The 25,066-nt window shown below is 43.4% G+C and overlaps 1 protein-coding gene across 1 annotated transcript in view; it reads right to left on the reverse strand.

Moving 5' to 3' along the window:
- LOC138950063 (uncharacterized) overlaps positions 1 to 25,066 on the reverse strand; it is a 188,875-nt gene that overhangs the window by 87,431 nt on the left and 76,378 nt on the right. Inside the window, exons 4-5 of the mRNA XM_070321843.1 lie at positions 4,937 to 5,011; positions 2,701 to 2,877 (exon numbers count right to left, since the gene is read on the reverse strand). Of these exons, the coding sequence (XP_070177944.1) occupies positions 2,701 to 2,877; positions 4,937 to 5,011 (252 nt within the window). The remainder of the gene's footprint in view (positions 1 to 2,700; positions 2,878 to 4,936; positions 5,012 to 25,066) is intronic.

Here is a 25,066-nt window from a genome sequence, read left to right on the forward strand (position 1 = left end):
GCCGCAAGCGGCTGGTCTTCATATCTGAAGTCCGTTCCCCTATCTGCGCTGGGTTGGGGGGTTAACACTGCTAAAATTTAACAAATGCGGTCTTAGCTGTCATATATAGCAATTTTTGTGTGATAAAAGCTTTGGCTGTGGACATAAACGAGTCCGTTTTAGGCAGCACATTTAGAGTGAACGCTGCCAAAAGTGAAAAAAAGAGAAAAAGCCTAACGGTTTTGAGATTTGTGTTTCTGCAACTGTTTTGCCATGTGCAAGTTATCCAGAGAGGGTGAATACAGCGAATAAAACTTTTTTGAGCGCTCTAGCGCCGTTTGTTTGTCAGAAAAGGAGGTGGTCCATATTAGGAGCCGGTCCATATTAGAAGCCCTTCCCCTAATATCTACGTGAAGCTACCACCGCTCGGCTTATACACACACACACACACTTTTAATTAGTTGCTTTTGGCACACAGCCTCATCATCTGAACTTGAAACAACTACAAAACACAACACCACCACCACCAACAACAACAACAACAACAACAACAACAGCATGGTTGTGCTTGTCGGGTTATCACCATAAGGCGCCTATACTTGTTCCGCTACATTTTTAGATCAGTGGCCTATGCCGGCGCATCGCCAACTCGCTGCGCGCTTGCGGTAAGTGCCGACAACCGGAAAAAAGTTGCATTCCAAGAAAAGTCACTTCCGTTTCGCCATTTTTTGATGATGCCAGAGAAGTGAACCATGATTTCAAGATGCCCGGTGCAAATTGTTGTATGCCTGGATGCCGTGTGAGCTCACTAAGATGTTCAACGCTTATTACTTTCCATGGTATACGAAACGGAAAAGCGGATGCGGAATGGAGAGCTGCTCTTATCCACAAAATCAACCGTGCTGACACGCTTTTCAACCCGAAGAATGCGAGGATATGTTCCTGACATTTCAAAGAAACATGCTTCAAATACGGTACGTAAAAAACTAGTAATATAGCGAAAATAAGCTTTCATCTGATGTCTGTGCTGTGTTGTTTTGCTTGTAATGCTTCAAGTGACGAAGTTCTAGTAGTAGATGTACTACTACGAGTAGTAGTAGTGGGCCTAACTAGTACTTTTACAGCTCGCAGACAAAAAATAGCACAATCGTATTCTGAATCATACATTGACAAAGGTGTAATTCTGAGCTATAATTATTAGGTAATGGGGGGAAAAAACACTCTTTGTTCTTGTGATAATGTGTTTTTGAATATTCTAGTAAACTTCTGGTTTAGATTTCTTTTGTTGTTTTACTCCGTCACTGAGTCAGTCTTGTTCATTCTTGACAGATTTGCAGTAGTGTGTTTTACTTTGACTAATTCTTGTTTCCATTTCAATAGATCTAAATGTATAGGTCTGTTTAGTTAATTTAACTTATAATTTCTACTCTGCATTTTGAACATTTTCTTTGCGTGTTTTTTTGCAGGGCCTACAGGCAAGCGAGCACTCATTCCAGGAAGTCTGCCAACCAACCATATGCTACAGAAGTCAGTAGAAACACCAAAGACTCCAGCCAGGAAACCACCAGTGAGTAAAAATTGCTGTTATTTGCTCAGTATAGTGATACTGATAGTGATAATCTTAGGCGCGTTTGATCGATCTGCGCGATCGCGCTGCGCGTTTGGTGGATCGATCATTCAAACGCGCACACATCGATCGATGTGTGCGCGTTTGAGATCGATGTGTGCGCGTTTGATCGATGCAAAGAATACAAGAATCGTTATTTAAAACGCGCAGCTCTTATACTTGCGCATTTGGACGATCTGTCACAAAGTAAGTCCCTACCACACACACATCGCACGCCGGAATTGAAAAGTTTCAAATACAGGAATGTTCGGAAATATACCCCAACAACGCTTTTGATTACAATTCAGCTCCTTTTTTGTTATATTTAGTCAAGTTTTGACTAAATATTTTAACGTAGAGGGGGGAATCGAGACGAGGGTCGTGGTGTATGTGTGTGTGTGTGTGTGTGTGTGTCTGTCTGTCTGTGTGTGTGTGTGTGTGTGTGTGTGTGTGTGTGTGTGTGTGTGTGTGTGTGTGTGTGTGTGAGTAGTAGTAAGCGCGCACGAACCATCCCTTTTCCGCAGCCGCAGTGCGCAGCCGTATTTTGATAAGAAAGAAAGAGAGAAAGAGAGAGAGAGAGAGAGAGAGAGAGAGAGAGAGAGAGAGAGAGAGAGAGATAGAGAGAGATGGCTTTTATTCGCGTATAAGACACAGTTTTAAGAGAGAGAGAAAGAGAGAGAGAGAGAGAGAGAGAGAGAGAGAGAGAGAGAGAGAGAGAGAGAGAGAGAGAGAGAGAGAGAGAGAGAGAGAGAGAGAGAGAGAGAAATATGGCTTTTATTCGTGTATAAGACAAGGTTGTAATTGCATTTGAAGTTTGCACATCAGAAATACAAATATTGAAGATTACTTGTGTATTGCCTTTGTGAGATGGAGAATCCGACTAGACGTTTCACTTTACTAGCTTCAGCAGCGTCCAACCGGCAAAATAGCCATTGCCTTTTTTTTAATAATCACTGAGACTCGGCATGTAACCTCTACATATTCTGCACTGTTCACTAGATAAGGAGATGGTGTTAAATGCACAACACCTTGCCGGTATATTTACAGCAAATAAACGAATCTTTTATGTTCGCCGTGATTAGCCTACTTGTAAAGCGGGTGACGTGTGTACTGACCAGTTGAGCGTGACGCGCGGTGTCCAGACACACAGTGGCCACGGTGCCAGTCCAGTAGGTGTAGCTGTCGCTGTTCCCGTCATAGCGCCACATGTCATATTTCCCTTTGTACACCTCTAGTCTGTAGCGGCCACCCTGGCGTTGTAGACTGCAGTATTTTGTCTGCATGTTATCTAACTGCACACACACATGACAAATGCATTGCATATAATTATATCAGAAATGAATTAATGAAACATGTAAATAATCCCATACACTTGTATAATTTACCTAGACAATTGATACATGATGAAACACTTCAGTTACAGCTTGGTAAATATGTACATGATTGTTTTCTGAAGAAGAAACACTGATTCTTCTTTTTGTTCTGTTGTTTGGTTTGTGCCGTATAATCCTCAAGGTTTTGTGGCAATAAAAGACTATTCTATACTGACGTCCAAAAGAAACGCGAATAATATTATTTATTTTACAAATAGTTTTTTTCTGGATTAACAAAAGTTGCGTTATTTTTGGCAGCCAGTATATCAAGACCGATGTCTGAGGAAGGTGTATTGTGAATTTTACCGCATCAGCGCACTTGCAATCCACGTAAAGCCCGAGTTAGCTGAGACATTTTTCTTGTGCAGTTCAGCTGCACGTGAGAGAAAAGATCAGTGAGTGGTGTTGGTCACTGTCACTAGAGGATACAAATGGCACAAAGTTACAGGTTTCATCAGTCTCTTATTCGACGCTATCACCATGCCAAGACTCACTTCTGCTGAACGCGAGAGATCCATTGGACGTCTGGAGGCTGGGGACACGCCGGAAGCCGTGGCTGCGACTTTCCAATGTCACATATCCACCATTTATCGTCTCCTGCAGCGGTTTCTGATAACTGGCTCTACTGCTGATGCCGAGCGAAGCGGCAGACCCCGAGTCACGACGCCAAGGCAAGATCGGCACATTTTCGGCAGCCATGTTGCACATCCCTTCAGAACAGCTGCAGAAACAGCCAGAACTGTTATAGGGACACACCAGGCATCCATTTCTAGGCAAACGGCCAGCCGGCGACTGCGCTTCAGGGGGCTGAGGAACTGCCGTCCAGACAGGGGACCCGTCCTCACCGTGCGCCATAGACAGGCACGCCTGCATTGGGCGTAAGGCCACCTCATTTGGAACAATGTTCGCTGGCAGAACGTGCTTTTCAGCGATGAAAGCCGTTTCTGCATTGACCATGCCGACGGGCGTATTCGGGTATGGAGAAGAAGTGGTTACCGCTATGCTGACAACTGTGTCGTGGAGTACAACGCCTGGGGTGGGCCCAGCCTCATGTTGTGGGGCGCCATCGGCCACAACCAGGTGCTAGGTCCCGTCATCTTCCAAGGCCTGGGTCCTGGACCCGGCAACGGCGTAACAGCGCAGCGCTATATGGACCAGGTGCTGCACCCTCATGTGCTGCCCTTTTTTCAAGCCCATGGAAACTGGGTTTTCCAGCACGACAACGCGCGCCCCCACACCGCCAGGGCCACTCAGGATCTCCTGCACCGCTCAGGCATCATATCCAGGTGATGCCTTGGCCAGCGTTATCTCCTGACATGAACCTTATTGAGCAATTTTGGGACTTGCTCCAGACACAGCTCAACAGGGTGGTCCCAAGGCCCACAACTGTCGCTGATCTTGATCGGGGCGTCCGGCAGGCCTGGACCAACATTCCCAAGAAAGCCAGCAACACGTTGGTCCGCTCAATGCACCGCCGATGCCAGGCCGTCATCGATGCTAATGGGGGCCACACACGCTATTGACTGTTCTGTTAAGCGCTAATAACGCATCGTTTCCGCAAACTTACTGTGTTATGGACCATAAGTCAGTGTTCTACTCTACCAAAAATTGGACATTGATAATGAAATTTGAATTTTTGTACGATTTTTGTATTATGCAATAAATGACACTAGACACTGTTTTTCACATTTCTTTTGGACGTCAGTATATTCTATTCTATTCTATTCTATTCTATTCACACACAAACACACACACACACACACACACACACACACACACACACACACACACACACAATGAATAAAGAGGCAATGACAAGATTACATATACAGCAGAAGAGACACTTAGTATTGGTTGACACCGAAACATGACAACATATTTACGGGACCAGAGCTACACAACTAAACGTAGAGGTGGTGGATGGGGGAGGAAGGAAGTTTTGAAGGGGGGGGAGCAGCGTTCACACAGTGCACAGTACCTTGTCTTCACCCGGCGCTGGGTCTGTCAGGATGTTTAGCCAGCCTTCCTTGATGACCTCTGGTTCCTCTGACAGCTGTAAACAAAACACGCCCGTTACAATTCATGACAGTTGACAGGAAGCATGCTGTGGTTCGTGATGTCGTGTGTTTATTTTGTCCTTGCAATATCTGTCCACGTCTCGTTTTGTACTTCTCTGCACTAAATGGGTATTATAGTCATTAATATCAGAACCTACATTACCACCATCGTTTTCGTTCCTACCTAGAGCTTTGCCTTATCATCTTCATCATTGTCATCGCCGCTGTCATCATCATCATCATCATCATCCGCCTCCTCCTCCTCCTCCTCCTCCTCCTCCTCCTCATCATCATCATCATCATCATCATCATCATCGTCGTCGTCGTCGTCATCATCCTCATCCTCATTATCATCACCGTCATTATCATCGTCATCGTCGTCGTCATCGTCGTTATCATTATCATTGTCTTTGGCTTTGCTGTCAACGTCGTCAGCTAAGGCTCTAACTGCAGAGAGAGAGAGAGAGAGAGAGAGAGAGAGAGAGAGAGAGAGAGAGAGAGAGAGAGAGAGAGAGAGAGAGAGAGAGAGAGAGAGAAAGAGAGAGAGAGAGAGACAGAGAGAGAGAGATTCAGATTCAGAACTTTGAAACAAAGGGATAAAGGTTTTAGGCGATGCCTAATCTTCCAACCTGTCCCTTTTAGACATACACGACATACATGACATTATACATGACATTTTTATTTGTATATAACATGTTTTAAACAGCCACATGAATAACTAATTAACTAAGAATTTGTAATCAGGTTAACACTAACAAAAACACTAGTTATAACAACGTGGTTTATGGATTATTAAAATGATGATTAGGATGTGATGCAGTAACAGTTATGATTTTCAAGTGTAGGGAAATAATTATTTTTGACAAAGATATTTTTGAACATTTGTTTTAAAACAGGGTTTCACATGTTTTACAGTACATTGGAAGTAAATTCTACACTAGCGACCCCCAGTATGAGATTTATATAAATCAATGCGTGAAGCGGTAGCGTATAGTTTAAAAGCCTCGCTCTAACAGGAGGACGCTCAAACAGGTCTTGGTTGTAGCGGAAGAATGTTCAGTTGAGTGTATTTTTCTTGAGTAGTCATATTGGGATCTTGGTTTAATGACTTTACACCTCTCTTGTGAAGTGTGTTTATTTTCTTTATATAAACATCACTGGCATTGCACCAGACAGTAGATGCATTGCAAATGTGAGAGAGACAGTGTGCGTGGAAAAACATTTTGAGGGCATCCACAGAAACAACGCACCAGAGCTTGTAAAAAAAGGTTCATAGAAACTCGTTTATAAACTGTATCAATGTGAGAGCGCCAGTTAAGTTCCTCATCAATTACAACTCCAAGCACACAGTGTTAATGGACTTGAGCAATGCTAACTGTACCATGCATAAAATCAAGGCTCAGAGGCTGTCGCTGAAACAGAGAGAGAGAGAGAGAGAGAGAGAGAGAGAGAGAGAGAGAGAGAGAGAGAGAGAGAGAGAGAGAGAGAGAGAGAGAGAGAGAGAGAGAGATAGAGAGAAACAGAGATTTAGATTAAGATTTAGAACTTTGAAACACAGGGATAAAGGTTTAAGGCGATGCTTAATCTTCCAACCTGTCCCTTTTAGACATACATGACATTATACATGACATTTTTATTTGTATATAACATGTTTCAAACAGCCACATGAATAACTAATTAACTAAGAATTTGTAATCAGGTTAAAACTAACAAAAACACTAGTTATAACAACGTGGTTCATGGATTAATAAAATGATGCTTAAGATGTGATGCAGTAACAGTTATGATTTTCAAGTGTAGGGAGAGAATTATTTTTAACAAATATATTTTTTGAACATTTGTTTTGAAAGACGACAGGGTTTCACATGTTTTACAGTACATTGGAAGTAAATTCCACACTAGCGACCCCCCGTATGAGATTTATATAAATCAATGCGTGAAGCGGTAGCGTATAGTTTAAAAGCCTCGCTCTAACAGTTGGACGCTCAAACATGTCTTGGATGTATAAAGGTGTTTATTGGTTGTACATTTTGAACATGGAAACACTAGCATTTAAATAGAACTGCTGTTGTAGCGGAAGAATGTTCAGTTGAGTGTATTTTTCTTGAGTAGTCATATTGGGATCTCGGTTTAATAACTTTACATCTCTCTTGTGAAGTGTGTTTATTTTCTTTATATAAACATCACGGCATTGCACCAGACAGTAGATGCATAGCAAATGTGAGAGAGACAGTGTGCGTGGAAAAACAATTTGAGTGCATCCACAGAAACAACGCACCAGAGCTTGTTAAGTAAAACAAGTCGCGTAAGGCGAAAATACAATATTTAGTCAAGTAGCTGTCGAACTCACAGAATGAAACTGAACGCAATGCCATTTTACTCGTAGCATCGTCAGGCCACCGCTCATGGCAAAGGCAGTGAAATTGACAAGAAGAGTGGGGTAGTAGTTGCGCTAAGAAGGATAGCACGCTTTTCTGTACCTCTCTTTGTTTTAACTTTCTGAGCGTGTTTTTAATCCAAACATATCATATCTATATGTTTTTGGAATCAGGAACCGATAAGGAATAAGATGAAAGTGTTTTTAAATTGATTTGAACAATTTAATTTTGATAATATTTTTGAATATATTTAATTTTTAGAGCTTGTTTTTAATCCGAATATAACATATTTAATTGTTTTTGGAATCAGCAAATGATGGAGAATAAGATAAACGTAAATTTGGATCGTTTTATAATTTTTTTTTTTTTTTTACAATTTTCCGAATTTTTTTTTTTTTTTTTTTTTTTACATTTTATTTCCTTTATATACACATAACACAGCATAGCATACATCATACACCGAGTTTGTCAACAAAGCGCATACACACGTACATACCTAGACAAGACGCAGACATAGACAGTAGGGTGGGATGTTGAAAAGACAGGGGATATGGAAGGGGGGGGGGGAACTGAGGTTGTGGGGGGGGGGGGGGGGGGGGGTTGTAACTGAGGTTGGGGGAGGGGAGGGGGGTAGGTGGGGGCGGTGGTCACAATTTAGCCTCCAGGTATACATGGGGTTTAATTATCGGCATAAAAGTATTGTATAACCTGTTATGAGTAAATGGGTCAGGGGGTATCACATTAAAAAATGTTCATACGAAATCAATCAATACAATTATCCTATAGCATCAATGAAAAAAGTGTCTATATAAACACCACTCTTTTTCAAATTTACCATAATAATTATTTACACTAGCATTATACTTTTCGATCAAAAACCTTTGTTTAGCAATTTTCACAAAAACATTTAGTGTTCGGACTGTCTTATTTAATTTGGCTCCAAATATACTTTGTTTGGCAAGGAGAATAAACAAATCAAAAACAGCATCCGTATGAAAGTTGTCTAAATACCCTAAAATGACTAGCTCTTTTGACAAATTCAAATTACTGCAATGTGTGAAATTTTGACATAACCATTCTGTGAAATCAGACCAGAAAAGCTTAACTCTTGTGCACTCCCAAAACAAATGTTCTAAGGTTTCCTCTTCCTGTGTGTCACGATCGGGTGACAGAGACCAAGAAAGTGTCACTCGGTGGAGTGCCTGTTCTTGGTCAATGATGATAGAAAGCGCCTGTGCGTGATATTGGGCTACAGCAGAGATTGCTGACAGTGCTCAATGAACACGGATGTTTTGTAGCGCACGAGTTTCACAGTGGGGGTTTCTGCTGTCTTAGGGCTGACGGTTTTTCGCTGACAGCGCGCACGGGATTTTCAGGGATTGAGTTTCTCGTGTCTTTTTTCTGCTTGGGGAGGCAGAATTGTGTATAGCTGGACTGGTTTTGTGACAAGGTCAGTCACGTGTATTTGGCTAGGTGGTCTGTCAGAGACTCAAGGACGGGGCACTTGACACCCAGCGGCAGAAGGGGAAGGATCTAATACACAGTTTCTAGAGTATGATGGTTTTTTCACCGAATATTATATTCGGCACTCTAGGGGAACTTCCACTAGTTATTTCTTTCTCACAGCCACGTATTTTGCTGAGGACAAGTCGTCAACTTTCCTTCGTCGTGCGATGGCTTTCGCATAAGGATTCGACAAGGGGTTCTGGATGTTGTTGTCACTGTTGACGAACAGAGGCGTTTCCAGGGAGGAAGCGGATTTTGCTTCCACGAGAGTACTACAATCATAGGCTTTTGAGGTAATAAATCATTATTTAACGCTGTTGATGAGGCTGTGTTTGTGGAATGAAATACTCTCTGTTGTTCTTTCCAGGTTAGCGCATAATTTACTCTCTGTGACGCTAAAATACTAATCTGTATATGGTTTTTGCAGATAGGGAGAGAAGGACGGAAAATGGCTGTTTTGTTGTTGTAAAAAGTCCGTTTTGTGCAGGCCCACGTGCTCGATGAGATATTTAAAGATGACATGTTTAAAGGTGGTGGGTGAGGGGTAGCTGACATGTTTAGTGCACCGATGCTTTCTGTTTGCAGCCTTCGCTTCGTTTCGTTTCGGTTTCCTGTAACCGCTGCACGGCTGCCTTTGGCGGGACACTGATAGCTGCAGACGTTGGAGCTGGGATCTGAGGAAGCTACGCTACCGGCTAACCAGCAGACCGGCTAACCAGCGAACCGGCTAACCAGCAAACCGGCTAACCAGCAACCCGGCTAACCAGCATACCGGCTAACCAGCATACAGAAAGAAAGCTAAGTGCACCACGTCTTACGCACCCCGTTGACCACCGTTGTCTTTTCTTATCTGTGATTACATTGGAGTAGTGACAACGTGGGGTGTGTGACACCTGCATGAACTAAAGCTTTTTGAACAGAACATTCTCATTTGACTGTATTTACACGGGATCAGCGTGTTACTATAATTTTCTATATACTACTGGCATTTTGTCAGTGACCACGGGTTTTTTACGTGTTGAGAACGTAAAAGGAACATATTTTGAGTGAAGGCTCGAGGGAGGTGGCGAGTTTATACATAAACAGGCGTCTGAAACTTATACTTTTGTTGACTCTATTTAATTGTATGACTGCGAGAGTGGATCGTGGTGTGGTTAGTTAATTAGTAGTAATTAACCGGTTCATAATCACCTTAAGTGATATATTGAAACGTGACACTGTGTACAAAAGCTACATAGTGATGTGTCAGAAATTTTCATCAAAAATAACAGGCGTTGAGTGGGAAAAATTCTATGTAGTATTCTATATTGGAACCACCTTAGGTATGTGTCTTGTGTAGTTCGCCTTATTGTCAGAAATACCTTTCCAACATTTACATCAAAATTCAATAAATTAGCCCATTTTTCCATGCACTGTAGATTGCCATCATTTTTCACAAGATGGGTATATATATATGTTTTACTCCACCTTTAGCTATTTGTTTCCATACAACATCACCAATATGAAAAACATTGTTTAAAACTGCATCTAACTTTAGTCTTTTATGAACATTCTTAACTGAGCGCATAACGTACGCCCTCGAAAAAGACAAAATTCAGTTGTAAATTTGGATGTTTCAATTTAAAATCGTTATATGACAAAAACCCATCGGCTCTCATCAAGTGACCGACTGTAATAATGCCGTTTTCCATCCAATTCCTGTTAAAAATAACCTTTTTATCTATGCAAATATGTACATTATAATACAGACGCTCTGACGCAAAATCACTCAATGAGATTGGGACACACTTGAATGCAAAGTTTAAAAACATCTCTCCAGAAAGGATTCTGAACTTTTTGCATCAACGTGTTTCCAACATTTTTTCCGATTTTTAATGACCAAAGTCATTAATTAATTTTTAAGCCACCACGCTGAAATGCAATACTGAAGTCCGGTCTTCGTCGAAGATTACTTGACCAAAATTTCAACCAATTTGGTTGAAAAAATGAGGGCGTGACAGTGCCGCCTCAACTTTCACGAAAAGCCGGATATGACGTCATCAAAGACATTTATCAAAAAAATGAAAAAAAACGTTCGGGGATTTCTTACCCAGGAACTCTCATGTCAAATTTCATAAAGATCGGTCCAGTAGTTTAGTCTGAATCGCTCTACACACACGCACACACGCACACACGCACACACGCACATACACCACGACCCTCGTTTCGATTCCCCCTCGATGTTAAAATATTTAGTCAAAACTTGACTAAATATAAAAAGGTTCATAGAAACTCCTTTATAAACTGTATCAATGTGAGAGCTCCAGTTAAGTTCATCATCAATTACAATTTCAAGCACACAGTGTTGATGGACTTGAGCAATGCTAACTGTACCATGCATACAATCAAGGCTCAGAGGCTGTCGCTGAGACAGAGAGAGAGAGAGAGAGAGAGAGAGAGAGAGAGAGAGAGAGACACAGACAGACAGACAGACAGACAGACAGACAGAGAGACAGAGACAGAGACAAAGAGAGAGAGAGAGAGAAACAGAGACACAGAGCCAGAAACAGAGAGAGACTCAAAGACTCAGAACTTTATTACAAAAGGATAAAGGTTTTAGGCAAAGCCTATTCTTCCAACCTGTCCTTTATACGACACATAAAGACAGACGCACATAAAAAAAAAACATCAATCTTATAAAATACAGAAATACATTGTATGGAATGCAACACAATGTGCATGCAAGGCATTACATAAGGAAAACTCAAACATTACAGAATTACATTGACTTAGCTATACTTTTCATTTGGGAATGAAGTTGCAATACAAAATGTTTTAAAAATCGAACAAGACATCTCATTATCGAATGATGTTTGAACGTGACTGTCTCTAAAACATTTTTTACTGAAGTTGCATTTCTTATTTGTTGGCGAAAGGAGTTCCAGGGAAACGCTCCCGAGAAGTCTAAGCTCGATTTGTAGTGGTCTATGCGAGGTATAGGAGGGATGATTTTCTGGGACCCATATATTTTTGTGTCATGTTTGAGATGTGATTGCAAATAATTTAGGACAGGGGTCGTCATTCAGAATTGTATACATAAACACAGCCTTGTTTAATGTCAACTGATCTTTCAAGGGGAGGAAATTCAGGAGCTTTAGTTTATCATCCGTGGACCTATTCAACTCATCCAGAATAAGTTGTGCAGCTCGGCGATGCAGGGAATTGAGTCTTTTTAAGTGAACATCACTGCAGTTATCCCAAAGTGTCCGTCTTGTTCCTTTGCAAACATGTCTGTAATGTCTGGATGGTGATGTGAGCGTGAACAAGCGATGGATTCGTACAACAATATTGAGACCACACCAGTTCCTTGTTGGGCAGAAGTAGAAGTGTATTTATTCTTCTCTATTCCACAAGAGCTTTGCAAGGGCAACAATCAAACATGGTAATTAAGTTTAACACAGATACGGAGTTGTCTCCCATAGACCATTAGCTTATCATTACATCTCCCTTTCTTTTAAAAGTTAACAAGTCGCGTAAGGCGAAAATACAATATTTAGTCAAGCTCAGTCGAACTCACAGAATGAAACTGAACGCATTGCATTATTTTCCGCAAGACTGTACACTCGTAGCATCGTCTGTCCACCGCTCGTGGCAAAGGCAGTGAAATTAACAATCCAGAAAAGCGCGGTAGCGGTTGCGCTGAGGAGGATAGCACGCTTTTCTATATCTCTATTCTTTTTATATTTAGTCAAGTTTTGACTAAATATTTTAACATCGAGGGGGAATCGAAACGAGGGTCGTGGTGTATGTGTGTGTGTATGTGTGTTGTGTGTGTGTGTGCGTGTGTGCGTGCGTGCGTGTAGAGCGATTCAGACCAAACTACTGGACCGATCTTTATGAAATTTGACATGAGAGTTCCTGGGATTGATATCCTCATACGTTTTTTTCATTTTTTTGATAAATGTCTTTGATGACGTCATATCCGGCTTTTCGTGAAAGTTGAGGCGGCACTGTCACGCCCTCATTTTTCAACCAAATTGGTTGAAATTTTGGTCAAGTAATCTTCGACGAAGCCCGGACTTCGGTATTGCATTTCAGCTTGGTGGCTTAAAAATTAATTGATGACTTTGGTCATTAAAAATCTGAAAATTGTAAAAAAAAATTTTTTTTATAAAACGATCCAAATTTACGTTTATCTTATTTTCCATCATTTGCTGATTCCAAAAACATATAAATATGTTATATTCGGATTAAAAACAAGCTCTGAAAATTAAATATATAACAATTATTATCAAAATTAAATTGTCGAAATCAATTTAAAAACACTTTCATCTTATTCCTTGTCGGTTCCTGATTCCAAAAACATATAGATATGATATGTTTGGATTAAAAACACGCTCAGAAAGTTAAAACAAAGAGAGGTACAGAAAAGCGTGCTATCCTTCTTAGCGCAACTGCTACCCCGCTCTTCTTGTCAATGTCACTGCCTTTGCCATGAGCGGTGGACTGACAATGAGCTACGAGTATACGGTCTTGCTGAAAAATGGCATTGCGTTCAGTTTCATTCTGTGAGTTCGACAGCTACTTGACTAAATATTGTATTTTCGCCTTACGCGACTTGTTAACTTTCTGAACGTGTTTTTAATCCAAACATATCATATCTATATGTTTTTGGAATCAGGTACGGACAAGGAATAAGATGCAATTGTTTTTAAATCGATTTGGACAGTTTATTTTAATCATAATTTTTAATTTTCAGAGCTTGTTTTTAATTAGAATATAACATATTTATATGTTTTCTGGAATCAGAAATTGATGAAGAATAAGATTCCGTAATTTTGGAACGTTTTATAAAAATAAATATTTTAATTACAATTTTCAGACTTGTAGTGACCAAAGTCATCAATTATTTGTTAAGCCTCCAAGCTGAAATGCAATACCAAAGTCTGACCTTCGTCGAAGATTGCTTGGCCAAAATTTCAATCGATTTGATTGAAAAATGAGGGTGTGACAGTGCCGCCTCAACTTTTACAAAATGCCGGATATGACGTCATCAAAGACATTTTTTGAAAAAATGGGGATATCATACCAAGGAACTCTCATGAAAAATGTCATCAAGATCGGTCTAGTAGTTTACTCTGAATCGCTCTACACACACACACACACACACACACACACACACACACACACACACACACACACACACACACACACACACATACACACGTACACACACACACACCACGACCCTCGACTCGATTCCCCCTCTATGTTAAAACATTTAGTCAAAACTTGACTAAATGTAAAAAGAATCAACTTTATCAAAACATCATTATTCTTTTAACTCCTTTAGACGTAAGTTCAACTGTAACTAAAATGTCTTCCTGGCCTTTACCATAATCTAACTCAAATAATATTCAAGGCGTAGATCTTTCAGTTCAACGCATGCACATACTCTTGTCAGTGTACATTCTCTAGAAATTGTCATTAACAGTCAGTATAATTCTCGATTATACTTGCATACATTTAATAATAATTAAACTTGAACTGAAGATCCTTGTCTTCTTCTTGTCGATCACACACGTTATATTGTCAGCCCGGACAGCGAGACGAATGATGCCGTCTTCTTGTCCATCACACGTTATATTGTCAGGCCGGACAGCGAGACGAATGATGCCGTCTTCTTGTCCATCACACGTTATATTGTCAGGCCGGACAGCGAGACGAATGATGCCGTCTTCTTGTCCATCACACGTTATATTGTCAGCCCGGACAGCGAGACGAATGATGCCGTCTTCTTGTCCATCACACGTTATATTGTCAGCCCGGACAGCGAGACGAATGATGCCGTCTTCTTGTCCATCACACGTTATATTGTCAGCCCGGACAGCGAGACGAATGATGCCGTCTTCTTGTCCATTACACGTTATATTGTCAGGCCGGACAGCGAGACGAATGATGCCGTCTTCTTGTCCATCACACGTTATATTGTCAGGCCGGACAGCGAGACGAATGATGCCGTCTTCTTGTCCATCACACGTTATATTGTCAGCCCGGACAGCGAGACGAATGATGCCGTCTTCTTGTCCATCACACGTTATATTGTCAGCCCGGACAGCGAGACGAATGATGCCGTCTTCTTGTCCATCACACGTTATATTGTCAGCCCGGACAGCGAGACGAATGATGCCGTCTTCTTGTCCATCACACGTTATATTGTCAGCCCGGACAGCGAGACGAATGATGCCGTCTTCTTGTCCATCACACGTTATATTGTCAGCCCGGACAGCGAGACGAATGATGCCGTCTTCTTGTCCATCACACGTTATATTGTCAGCCCGGACAGCGAGACGAATGATGCCGTCTTCTTGTCCATCACACGTTATATTGTCAGCCCGGACAGCGAGACGAATTGTCGCGACCAACCTGATAGGTAGGACCTTAACTTCTCACACAGAAGGAGTCAGGAACTCAAGTGGTAAAGTTCAACAAATGAAGACTTTATTGCTTCTAGAAAATAAAGGATGAGTGGATGAGAATGAAAGGATGTTGATGAAATGATGGGGGAATGAACAAGAACTGCTGGGCTCTGCTCTACTGCTGCACAAAGAAGGTTAGTGATGATGATGATGATTGATGACCAGGAATGAAGGGTGGCGGCAATGATGATAATGCAAAAACATCATGTCAACACAATTGCACATCAACATACATGTGGTTAAGGCAACGACATACATAAGGCCACGCACACATGTGAGAAAGCAAAAATAAACAACACAACTGTCACTTTTGTCAATGAAATACTAAGGTAGCTGAATGTGCGACAATGCCACCCGTACGGCCTTAAAGGTGAGTGCAAACGTGTTCTTCACCAACATATCTACGCCGAACTCGGGTTATAAACCCTCGAGCAATGACTGGCGCTTGTTCAAGCTAGAATGACATGTGAAAGTTACTTCCCTTTAAATCAGCCAAGATGCGAATGGCGAGTGTGACGAACGCCAACTAGATGCTTGCGCTGATGACACGGAGTGAGTGCGAAGATGATGATCTCCCCTGCCTACCCCCTTACTGCAAGCGTTGAGCAGTAACGTTGAAAGGAGTTAGACAGACGAACAGACGATGAAACATCTCCCCCTCCTTCTACCCCTTTACTGCAGGCGTTGAGCAGTACTGACGAAGGGGGAAAGAGGAAGACGAATAGACACGATGTAGATATCTCCCCCTCCTTCGACCCCTGTCTGCAAGCGTTGGGCAGAACTGATGAAGGGGGAAAGAGGAAGACGAACCGACGCTGACGATAGACGATGGCCTCCCCTGACCCAGTGCGCTGAGAACGACGAACAGCCTGCACTGTCAGGGAAGCAGTGACGGCGATGATGACAGACGAGTAGATGACAGATGACAAGACGATATCGGCGACGGCGAGGACGGCCAACGACGGGCAGCGGGACTCCAGACGACAATCTCGCCCTTGTGACGAAGCTCCACGCAGGCACCCTTTTCAGTTTGCAGATGAGGCCGTGCTCGATAAATAAATGAAAGAAAAACACCAGGCATGGAAGAACCTCTATCCTTCCCCTGGTGAATATTTCCCTTTTCACGGCAAAGCCGACGACAACAATAATGTTGAAAACTTGACCGGGTTGACATGAGTCACACCACGTACTTGGGCCGACAGCAGTCGCGCCACATTCCAGAACACACAATCGAGGTGTTACTGCTTTCAAAGTTCTTTGGCTTCTGCCCCGAATCCCGTTCAGCGCTGAGCGCAGACGACGGGTGAGCGCTAGCGACGCACCAAATTCACGTGCTCCCCGCAATGCGGTCACGAACACGGACACACTACACACCGCGGCTGGCGGTTTGTCGATTTAGAAACTACCCTGCAACCCATCTCGCGACACGAATGATGCCGTCTTCTTGTCCATCACACGTTATACTGTCAGCCCGGACAGCGAGACGAATGATGCCGTCTTCTTGTCCATCACACGTTATATTGTCAGCCCGGACAGCGAGACGAATGATGCCGTCTTCTTGTCCATCACACGTTATATTGTCAGCCCGGACAGCGAGACGAATGATGCCGTCTTCTTGTCCATCACACGTTATATTGTCAGCCCGGACAGCGAGACGAATGATGCCGTCTTCTTGTCCATCACACGTTATACTGTCAGCCCGGACAGCGAGACGAATGATGCCGTCTTCTTGTCCATCACACGTTATATTGTCAGCCCGGACAGCGAGACGAATGATGCCGTCTTCTTGTCCATCACACGTTATACTGTCAGCCCGGACAGCGAGACGAATGATGCCGTCTTCTTGTCCATCACACGTTATACTGTCAGCCCGGACAGCGAGACGAATGATGCCGTCTTCTTGTCCATCACACGTTATACTGTCAGCCCGGACAGCGAGACGAATGATGCCGTCTTCTTGTCCATCACACGTTATATTGTCAGCCCGGACAGCGAGACGAATGATGCCGTCTTCTTGTCCATCACACGTTATATTGTCAGCCCGGACAGCGAGACGAATGATGCCGTCTTCTTGTCCATCACACGTTATATTGTCAGCCCGGACAGCGAGACGAATGATGCCGTCTTCTTGTCCATCACACGTTATATTGTCAGCCCGGACAGCGAGACGAATGATGCCGTCTTCTTGTCGATCACACGTTATATTGTCAGCCCGGACAGCGAGACGAATGATGCCGTCTTCTTGTCCATCACACGTTATATTGTCAGCCCGGACAGCGAGACGAATGATGCCGTCTTCTTCTTCTTGTCGATCACACGTTATATTGTCAGCCCGGACAGCGAGACGAATGATGCCGTCTTCTTCTTCTTGTCGATCACACGTTATATTGTCAGCCCGGACAGCGAGGCGAATGATGCCGTCTTCTTGTCCATCACACGTTATATTGTCAGCCCGGACAGCGAGACGAATGATGCCGTCTTCTTGTCCATCACACGTTATATTGTCAGCCCGGACAGCGAGACGAATGTTGCCGTCTTCTCCAGGTCTTCCTTGCCTCAGTACAGCTTGCAGTGAAGGGAGACTGCAGTTGGCCACACGGTTTTTCTCAGACTCTCAAGGATGGTGCATCGCTGGAGGATGTGTTCAGTGGTCTGGTCCTCTAGTCCACAGCTGCACGTAGGGGAGGGGACCAGCTTCATCTTTTGGGACATGTGTGCATTTAGGCGGTTATGCCCAGTGCAGAGTCGCATCAGCACGACTTGTTCATGTCGCGTAAGGAGATGATAATCATCCTTCCGTTTCTGGGGCCTAAACACTACCTTGATGAGGGTGTTCTTCTTCGTGAAGCTGACAGGGTTGTCTGTTTGGTCTACCTGTGCTCCGAGTTTGGCGAGCTTGTCTGCCTTCTCATTTCCGGGTATCCCACAGTGGGCAGGTAACCACTGCAGTACCACTCGCCTTTGTTGTTCGACGTTGTGGAGTTTCTCCATGAGGTGTGGACGTTTTCCCCCTGCGAGGGCCTCCATAACTGAGAGTGCATCTGTGAGGAAGACCGCCTGAAGACATTCGCTGGAGGAGTCCTGAAAAATGAATGCAGCCTGCACGAGGGCTGGATTTCTCCACTGTAGTTGGAGCAGCGCTTTCCAGTGGGAATCTTAGTGGTGGTGGTGTGCCCCTCAGGAAAGGATGCATACACGCCAGCTCCTCCGTTGGCCACGGCGTCAGTTGCAGAGCCATCAGTGTAGACGTGGATCCAGGATTCACAGGGGTACTGATCTGCAATCATGGCCAGGCTGAGACTGCGTCTGGCATTGTCGCTCTGGCAATCTGTGGGACGGTCATCTTTATTTATAGTTTTGTTTGACTGTCCTTTTATGGTTGGGGTGTGTCGGAGGTGTTCAAGAGCAGTGTTGTGGACAGGCTTTTGCTCTCATGAACAAAACTGATGCGCTTCAGCCAGTTCTTTGTGAGACCTTCCAGCTTGTGGTGCATGGGGTGGTTGGGTAGGCAGTTGTATTTCGCAGACTGCACCGTCATCCTGGCGTCTCTTCTGTCCCTGAGCGGCTGCAGCCCAACAGTCTCCTCCATGGTCTTGATGGGTGTGGACCTCATGGCTCCAGTGATGACTCGAAGAGCCTGGTTTTGCACCTTATCCAGGCCATTGTAGGTGAGACTTCGCTGCTGTCGACCATGCTGGGGATCCGTCGTATACCCGCTTAAGTATGTTTTCGTTGGCACCCCAAGTGGTTGCTGCCAACTTGCGCATGATGGATATCTTCCGTCTCGCTTTGCCTTCAGCTTTCTGGATGTGGGGTCTCCATGTTTGCTTCTTGTCATAGATATGTGACGCCGAGGTATGTCACATTCTCTTCTGGTTTTAGGGATGTTCCATCTAGCTTGATGGTACCTGCTTTCTGTTTTGGAGACAGGGTGAAGAGTGTGGTGGAGGACTTTCTCTGTTGAGGCTGACATTCCAGTCCTCAGCCCATGCAACCAGGTTGTCAATCGCTAATTGCATTCTGCATGTGGCTGTGGTGGCATGTTCTTCTGTACACCACATCACCAAGTCATCAGCATAGGGGGCAGCATGCATTCCGTTTGAGAGTGTTTCGATAAGGTCGTTGATAAAGACTAGGAACAAAGTCGGCGAGAGCACACCTACTTGGGGGACTCCATGTTGCAGCAGAACTTGTTTTGCCTTTTATGCCGTCAACGGCGACTCTGGCTCGGCGGTTGTGGAGGTAGGACTTTATCCATCGTAGCATGTTGCTTGCCACGCCACTTCTTTGCAGTTTCACCAGGAATCCATCTGTCCAGACTTTGTCAAATGCCTTTTGGAGGTCTATCCATGCGGTGAAGACAAACTCGTCTCTGAAAAGCGTTCTCTACTTCTTGGGCGAGATAAGTTGCTTGTTCCTCGATGCTGCGGAAAGTTGTGAAGCCTGCCTGTTCAGGTGTAAGAATGGAGTTTGTTTCGAGATACCAGAGAAGACGCTGGTTTATCATTCTCTCCATAGATTTTACAACACAGCTGGTGAGGCTGATTTGGGCGGTAGCTTGCAGCCTTCCTTTTGTCTTTCCCTTTCTTCAGGACCGGAATCATGCAGGCTTCTCTCCAGGTCCCGTATGCATGAGGAGGAAGTCAGACACACTGGAAGTAGAGGCCTCTTTTGGAAGTGGGAACTCCCGAAGTTTAACTTTCCAACTGTTCACTATGCATGAACGCCGGAGTGGTGACTTCGAGAGTATTCGGTCAAGGTCGCGAAAATTTGGGGAATCCCAACTAGTACGCATGCGTTTGTTAACGGTAAGCTTGGCGACCAGAAGAAGCAAATCTCATCGCGAGTTCAAAAAGGCGAACGTTGAGCGGGCTGTAGTACTAACAGCAATATTGCTGTTGTGTTTTGACTGTCTCGATCTGTGTAAAATGTCTTATCCCATGACCTGCCTCTTTGTCTCTGTTAGCTGAGGAGGGGATTATTTTGGATTATCCATCACAACCATATGAATTATCCATCACAACCGAGTCTCGATCTCACCTGTCATTGGTCTTTGTCTTTGGTCTCAGAGTACAACTGAATAATTTATAGAGGTCATCTGCATATTTATCGTTAACTCGGGACTACTTTTTTTTCAGCAAAACGATTGAGATATTCTGCGGTATAAAAGTCGAACTGACGTTTGGCTAACGATCTACAAACATTATCATTGAAGAAATAAAGAAAACAAAGAATGTACATAATCTGCTGGGGTGAATAGAGCTGAGTGAAGATTATGAGTTGTCCGACGTGGTGAGACTGAGAGAGAGACAGAGAGCACGAGAGAGAGCGACAGAGACACACAGTGATTCAAGGGGCACAACTCTAGTAAAGTTGTCGTAACGAGGTACGCTTCATTGGCAACCGCTTAGATCAATCCCAAGAGCATCCTGATTCAAAATCTTGAGCGACAAAATAAAACTTACACTAAAACAGTATGCTTATAGTTTTGTTCATTTGTTATCGCTTTTAGAGCATTGATTGCTAAATATGGTTCAACAGAACAAGGCTGTCTCATCAGTCGTCTGCTACAGATCTATCGTCTGCTGCCGGTGCGTCTCGCTAGCGCTAGCGATACGCACCCTCTGCTGCAGGATCTGTCGTTTGCTGTACATGTAGTATCTTCGGCTCAAGTTGACCAGCATGGAAATTGCCATTTTCAAAGTTGGTGATACTGTTAGAATAAAAGGTGGCGAAGTAGGTCGGATCTTGGACATACAGAGACCACTAGGCTACATGCGTTGCCGCATAAAAACAACTCGACAGTGGTGCGCCGTTTTCCCCCAGACAGATACCTCGCCTAAGACAACGACAGACATCAAAGTTAGGCTCACTTAAATCAGTAAGTGACGATTGAAGAAGTAGGTAATACAAATTTGAACACTGAAGCACAAAGGCTCGAATAAGCACAAACTCAGCAATCATCTTCATCGCTTGTAAAATCACACACGCGGTCTTTCGAATCCCGCTGAACTCAGGTCCAAAATGAGTTACTTCCCTTCGGGTATCATTCTCTCCCGTCAGCTAGCTGTGAAGCGAAGATTATCAGAATGCGGTCTTTCGCAGTTGTGACGAATGCCAGCTCGGGTAACCGACTGAAACCAGCCGGTAACTGCAAAGTACCAAATGCATTCAAATCCTGGAAACAAAAAGACAAAAGGGGACTCGTTTCGCACATGAATATCATGACACGATTTTCGGTGGCAGAAGGTTTGATGAGCAGTAAACAGGCACTCGCAAAGTTTGTGTCAAAAAGTTAGGTTTTTTAATGAAAACGTCGGAGTAATGGGATAAAAAGCTACACCTCGTCCTGAATATCGTGCATATTTTTCCTCGGGTCGATTTACAGGTAGTACCTCTTCGCCAGAGGCTCGGTAATACCTGCAAATCGACCCTAGGGAAAATATGCACGATATTTAGAACTCGGAGTGTGTAACCTATATATATTTTGGTCAAACACGCAAATAACGTATATTGTCATCATTTTCACGAGTTTTCATTCACAAACACCTGGGAAATAAATCTCATGTTCCCCATGCAATAAATCGAGGTGGTGAATGGGTTTGAGCTTTCAGGTGAAATGTGGATTGTCAAAGAAAAAGCCAATCAGGCTGATTGTTTGATGTGTGGAACCATCGCGGTTTTGGATTTGTGTTTCCGAGGACAACGATTGTGAGCATTCACTCCCAAAGACCCAATCAATGTTGATAATTACCGCGGCGACTCATGGTCAATTTGCAACTTATCTCTGTAATCGCAAAATCCACAACGAAAAGTCAAAAACACTTAAAAAGAAAAGAAGTATGCTCAACACTTACCGAACTCACACGTATGATTGCAGCTCTGTACATTTTCAGACTGGAAGAAAAACGTCAACAAGTTACGTTTGACGTCACATACAAGGTTGACGTGTTATTTCGAGCAGCTACTGTGACGATGCTTTGTGGCCCGGAGTTGGATTCTAAAAATCTGTCTCCCTGTGGGTTATCGTGCATTTTGTTGCACAACCAAAATGATGACAAAAACGATGTTTGGTGGCTTGTCGTCAGACCAGCATTTTGTTGTTGGTCCTCGGGGAGCATATCGCCTTTTGTCTCATATTTATCAACCGCGGCCTTCGGCCTTGGTTGATAAAGATGAAACAAAAGACGATATGGTCCCCTTGGACCAACAAACAATTCGCGTAAGGCGAAATTACTACATTTAGTCAAGCTGTCGAACTCACGGAATGAAACTAAACGCACTGTGGTTTTTTTCACCAAGAGAGTACAGCCGCTTCGTCAATCCCCGCATGAAGGAAATCGCTCACCTTTCACGTGCAAAACGTAGTGATATTGACACGCCATATTAGCGCGGTAGCGTATTGTGCTAAGCAGGAAAGCGCGCTTTTCTGTATTCTTGTTAACTTTCGGAGCTTATTTTGAATACAACCTATCATATCAGAGGGGAAAAAGGCGCATCTTGTGTCAACATTTCTAAGATGTGCTATCAATATTTATGGACTTTTTGAAGAAGTAAGTCCACTAAAAAAAATGTAATCGAAGGATAAAAATCGGCAAATGGAAGCAAGTCCAGGGACTTCTGATTTTCAGGTTTGCACTGGACTTACTTCCTTGCAAGCCTCAAAACGAGTTTGAATGGTTTAGCGCTTTATGTCCATTAGCCAATCGCGTTCACCCTTTTGTAATCCTGACTGCGGTTAACCAATCAGAACTAAGCTTATTGTATCATTATTTCCCTGGCCTTTGTCGGGGAAAATGGCGATGAGAGCTGCTGCCGACGTGTTCAACTATCTGAAGCAACAGTAAGTTGGTTTGTTTGTTTCATTTTTGTTGTTGGCAGTTTTGCGTTCTGGTCTGAAATGACTCTCTCTCAATAGGTGTATGGGAATTTACAACGATAACACTGATTTTCTGAGTGATTTGGGTATTCCAATGTGCACTTGCATTACGGAGCTAGCAAGTAAAATGCCATAGTTCAAATGCCCATTTATTATAGTTGTGTTGTTGTACGCTACTTCTACCGTGACTTCTTGACTATTCACTTCTGCTCAGTATTTCCATCATGATTCTTTCTTTCTTTATTTATTTGGTGTTTAACGTCGTTTTCAACCACGAAGGTTATATCGCGACGAAGGAAAGGGGGGAGATGGGATAGGGCCACTTGTTAAGTGTTTCTTGTTCACAAAAGCACTAATACAAAAATTGCTCCAGGGGCTTGCAACGTAGTACAATATATGACCTCACTGGGAGAATGCAAGTTTCCAGTACAAAGGAATAAACATTTCTTACATACTGCTTGACTAAAATCTTTACAAACATTGACTATATTCTATACAAGAACCACTCAACAAGGGCAAAAGGAGAAACAGAATCCGCTAGTCGTCTCTTACGACATGCGGGGGGCAGAGAAATAAGGATGTGGAAAAGAAGACTTTTGGTAAGTGAAATAAAGGTGATGGATCCAGTCAGGTAGAAATAAGACAACAAGAAAAGAATTGGAAAACTGCAGGGAATAGTAGGGAGAGTTTTCTTGTAAGGAAATATAGGTGAAAGGACTGGTAAGGCAGAAATAAGACAAAAGAAGAGAAGTAAAGGGGTGGGGTAGCTCTGTGGAAACACTCCCGCCGCGTGAAGGCGACCCCATGGGAGCTTCCATCATGATATTCATGGATGCATTTAGCATGTTTCTAATACAAAGAGATAGTTGTCTTAATCTAGAATGAGTGACTTGTGGTCTTGAGCACTGACAGCGTGTTAGATCTGGAACAGTATGTCATTATACTGGAGGATTGTTCTCCGGTCTGTTTGTGCTTCCAACCATCGGAATAAATATTATGTCCTATTGTATTTGACAGAAATGTGATTCGAAGTGGGACAGGCAGCGACGACAGCTGCAGCACACAGTCTGAGGGATACTCGCCACCACTGCCCCTTTATGTTCAATGACCCAAAACAAGGTAATTATGTTTCACTGACACAGCCAAAAATAGCGTGCAACATTTTTTCATTCCTTTCTTTTCTCGGGCTGAAGAGGTATATTTTAAAGCGAGCAACATCTTTACATCATTGTCGTTGCAGTAGTATTAGTATCATCATCAGCAGCAGTGATCGTTTGTCATTATAGTAGCCCGAAGGGGGGGGGGGGGGGAGGTGATGTGCGCGGGAGAGGAAAAGGATGATGTGAAGGAGGGTGGGGAGGAGATTTGTCAATAAAATGTCTTACTTTTGCTGCCTTTTTCATTTGACAGCTGTGTAAGCGTTGCTGGCAGGTTGCAACTGCGAGATACAACCACCTCGGCTTGCAGGAGAAGAGGCCACAATGGACCTTCCCCAAAATGCCAGCAACATACGACGGTTATGGGCCAAAGAAGAGGAAGGGGAGTAATACTGACAACTTTCAGTTTGACAATAACAGTGTCATGTATATTGCTAGGCAAGCATATCATGTTCCATTTAGAGATAGCTCCATTAGAGTGAGTCTATTAGCTAAAGGTCCAAGGGACAGCACTCCGTATGAATAGGACAAGGGTTGATGTTCTGGATATTAAAGCATGGCCGAACCAACACTATGTCTCCGCCTCTCTGTACGTAAACCCACAAACACAACATGGTGACCAGAAGTGGAGCTTGTCAAGAACGTTTGGACTGAAAGATAAGTCACTCAAGCA

The sequence above is a fragment of the Littorina saxatilis genome, linkage group LG16, assembly GCF_037325665.1.
Source record: "Littorina saxatilis isolate snail1 linkage group LG16, US_GU_Lsax_2.0, whole genome shotgun sequence".
NCBI lineage: Eukaryota > Metazoa > Mollusca > Gastropoda > Littorinimorpha > Littorinidae > Littorina > Littorina saxatilis.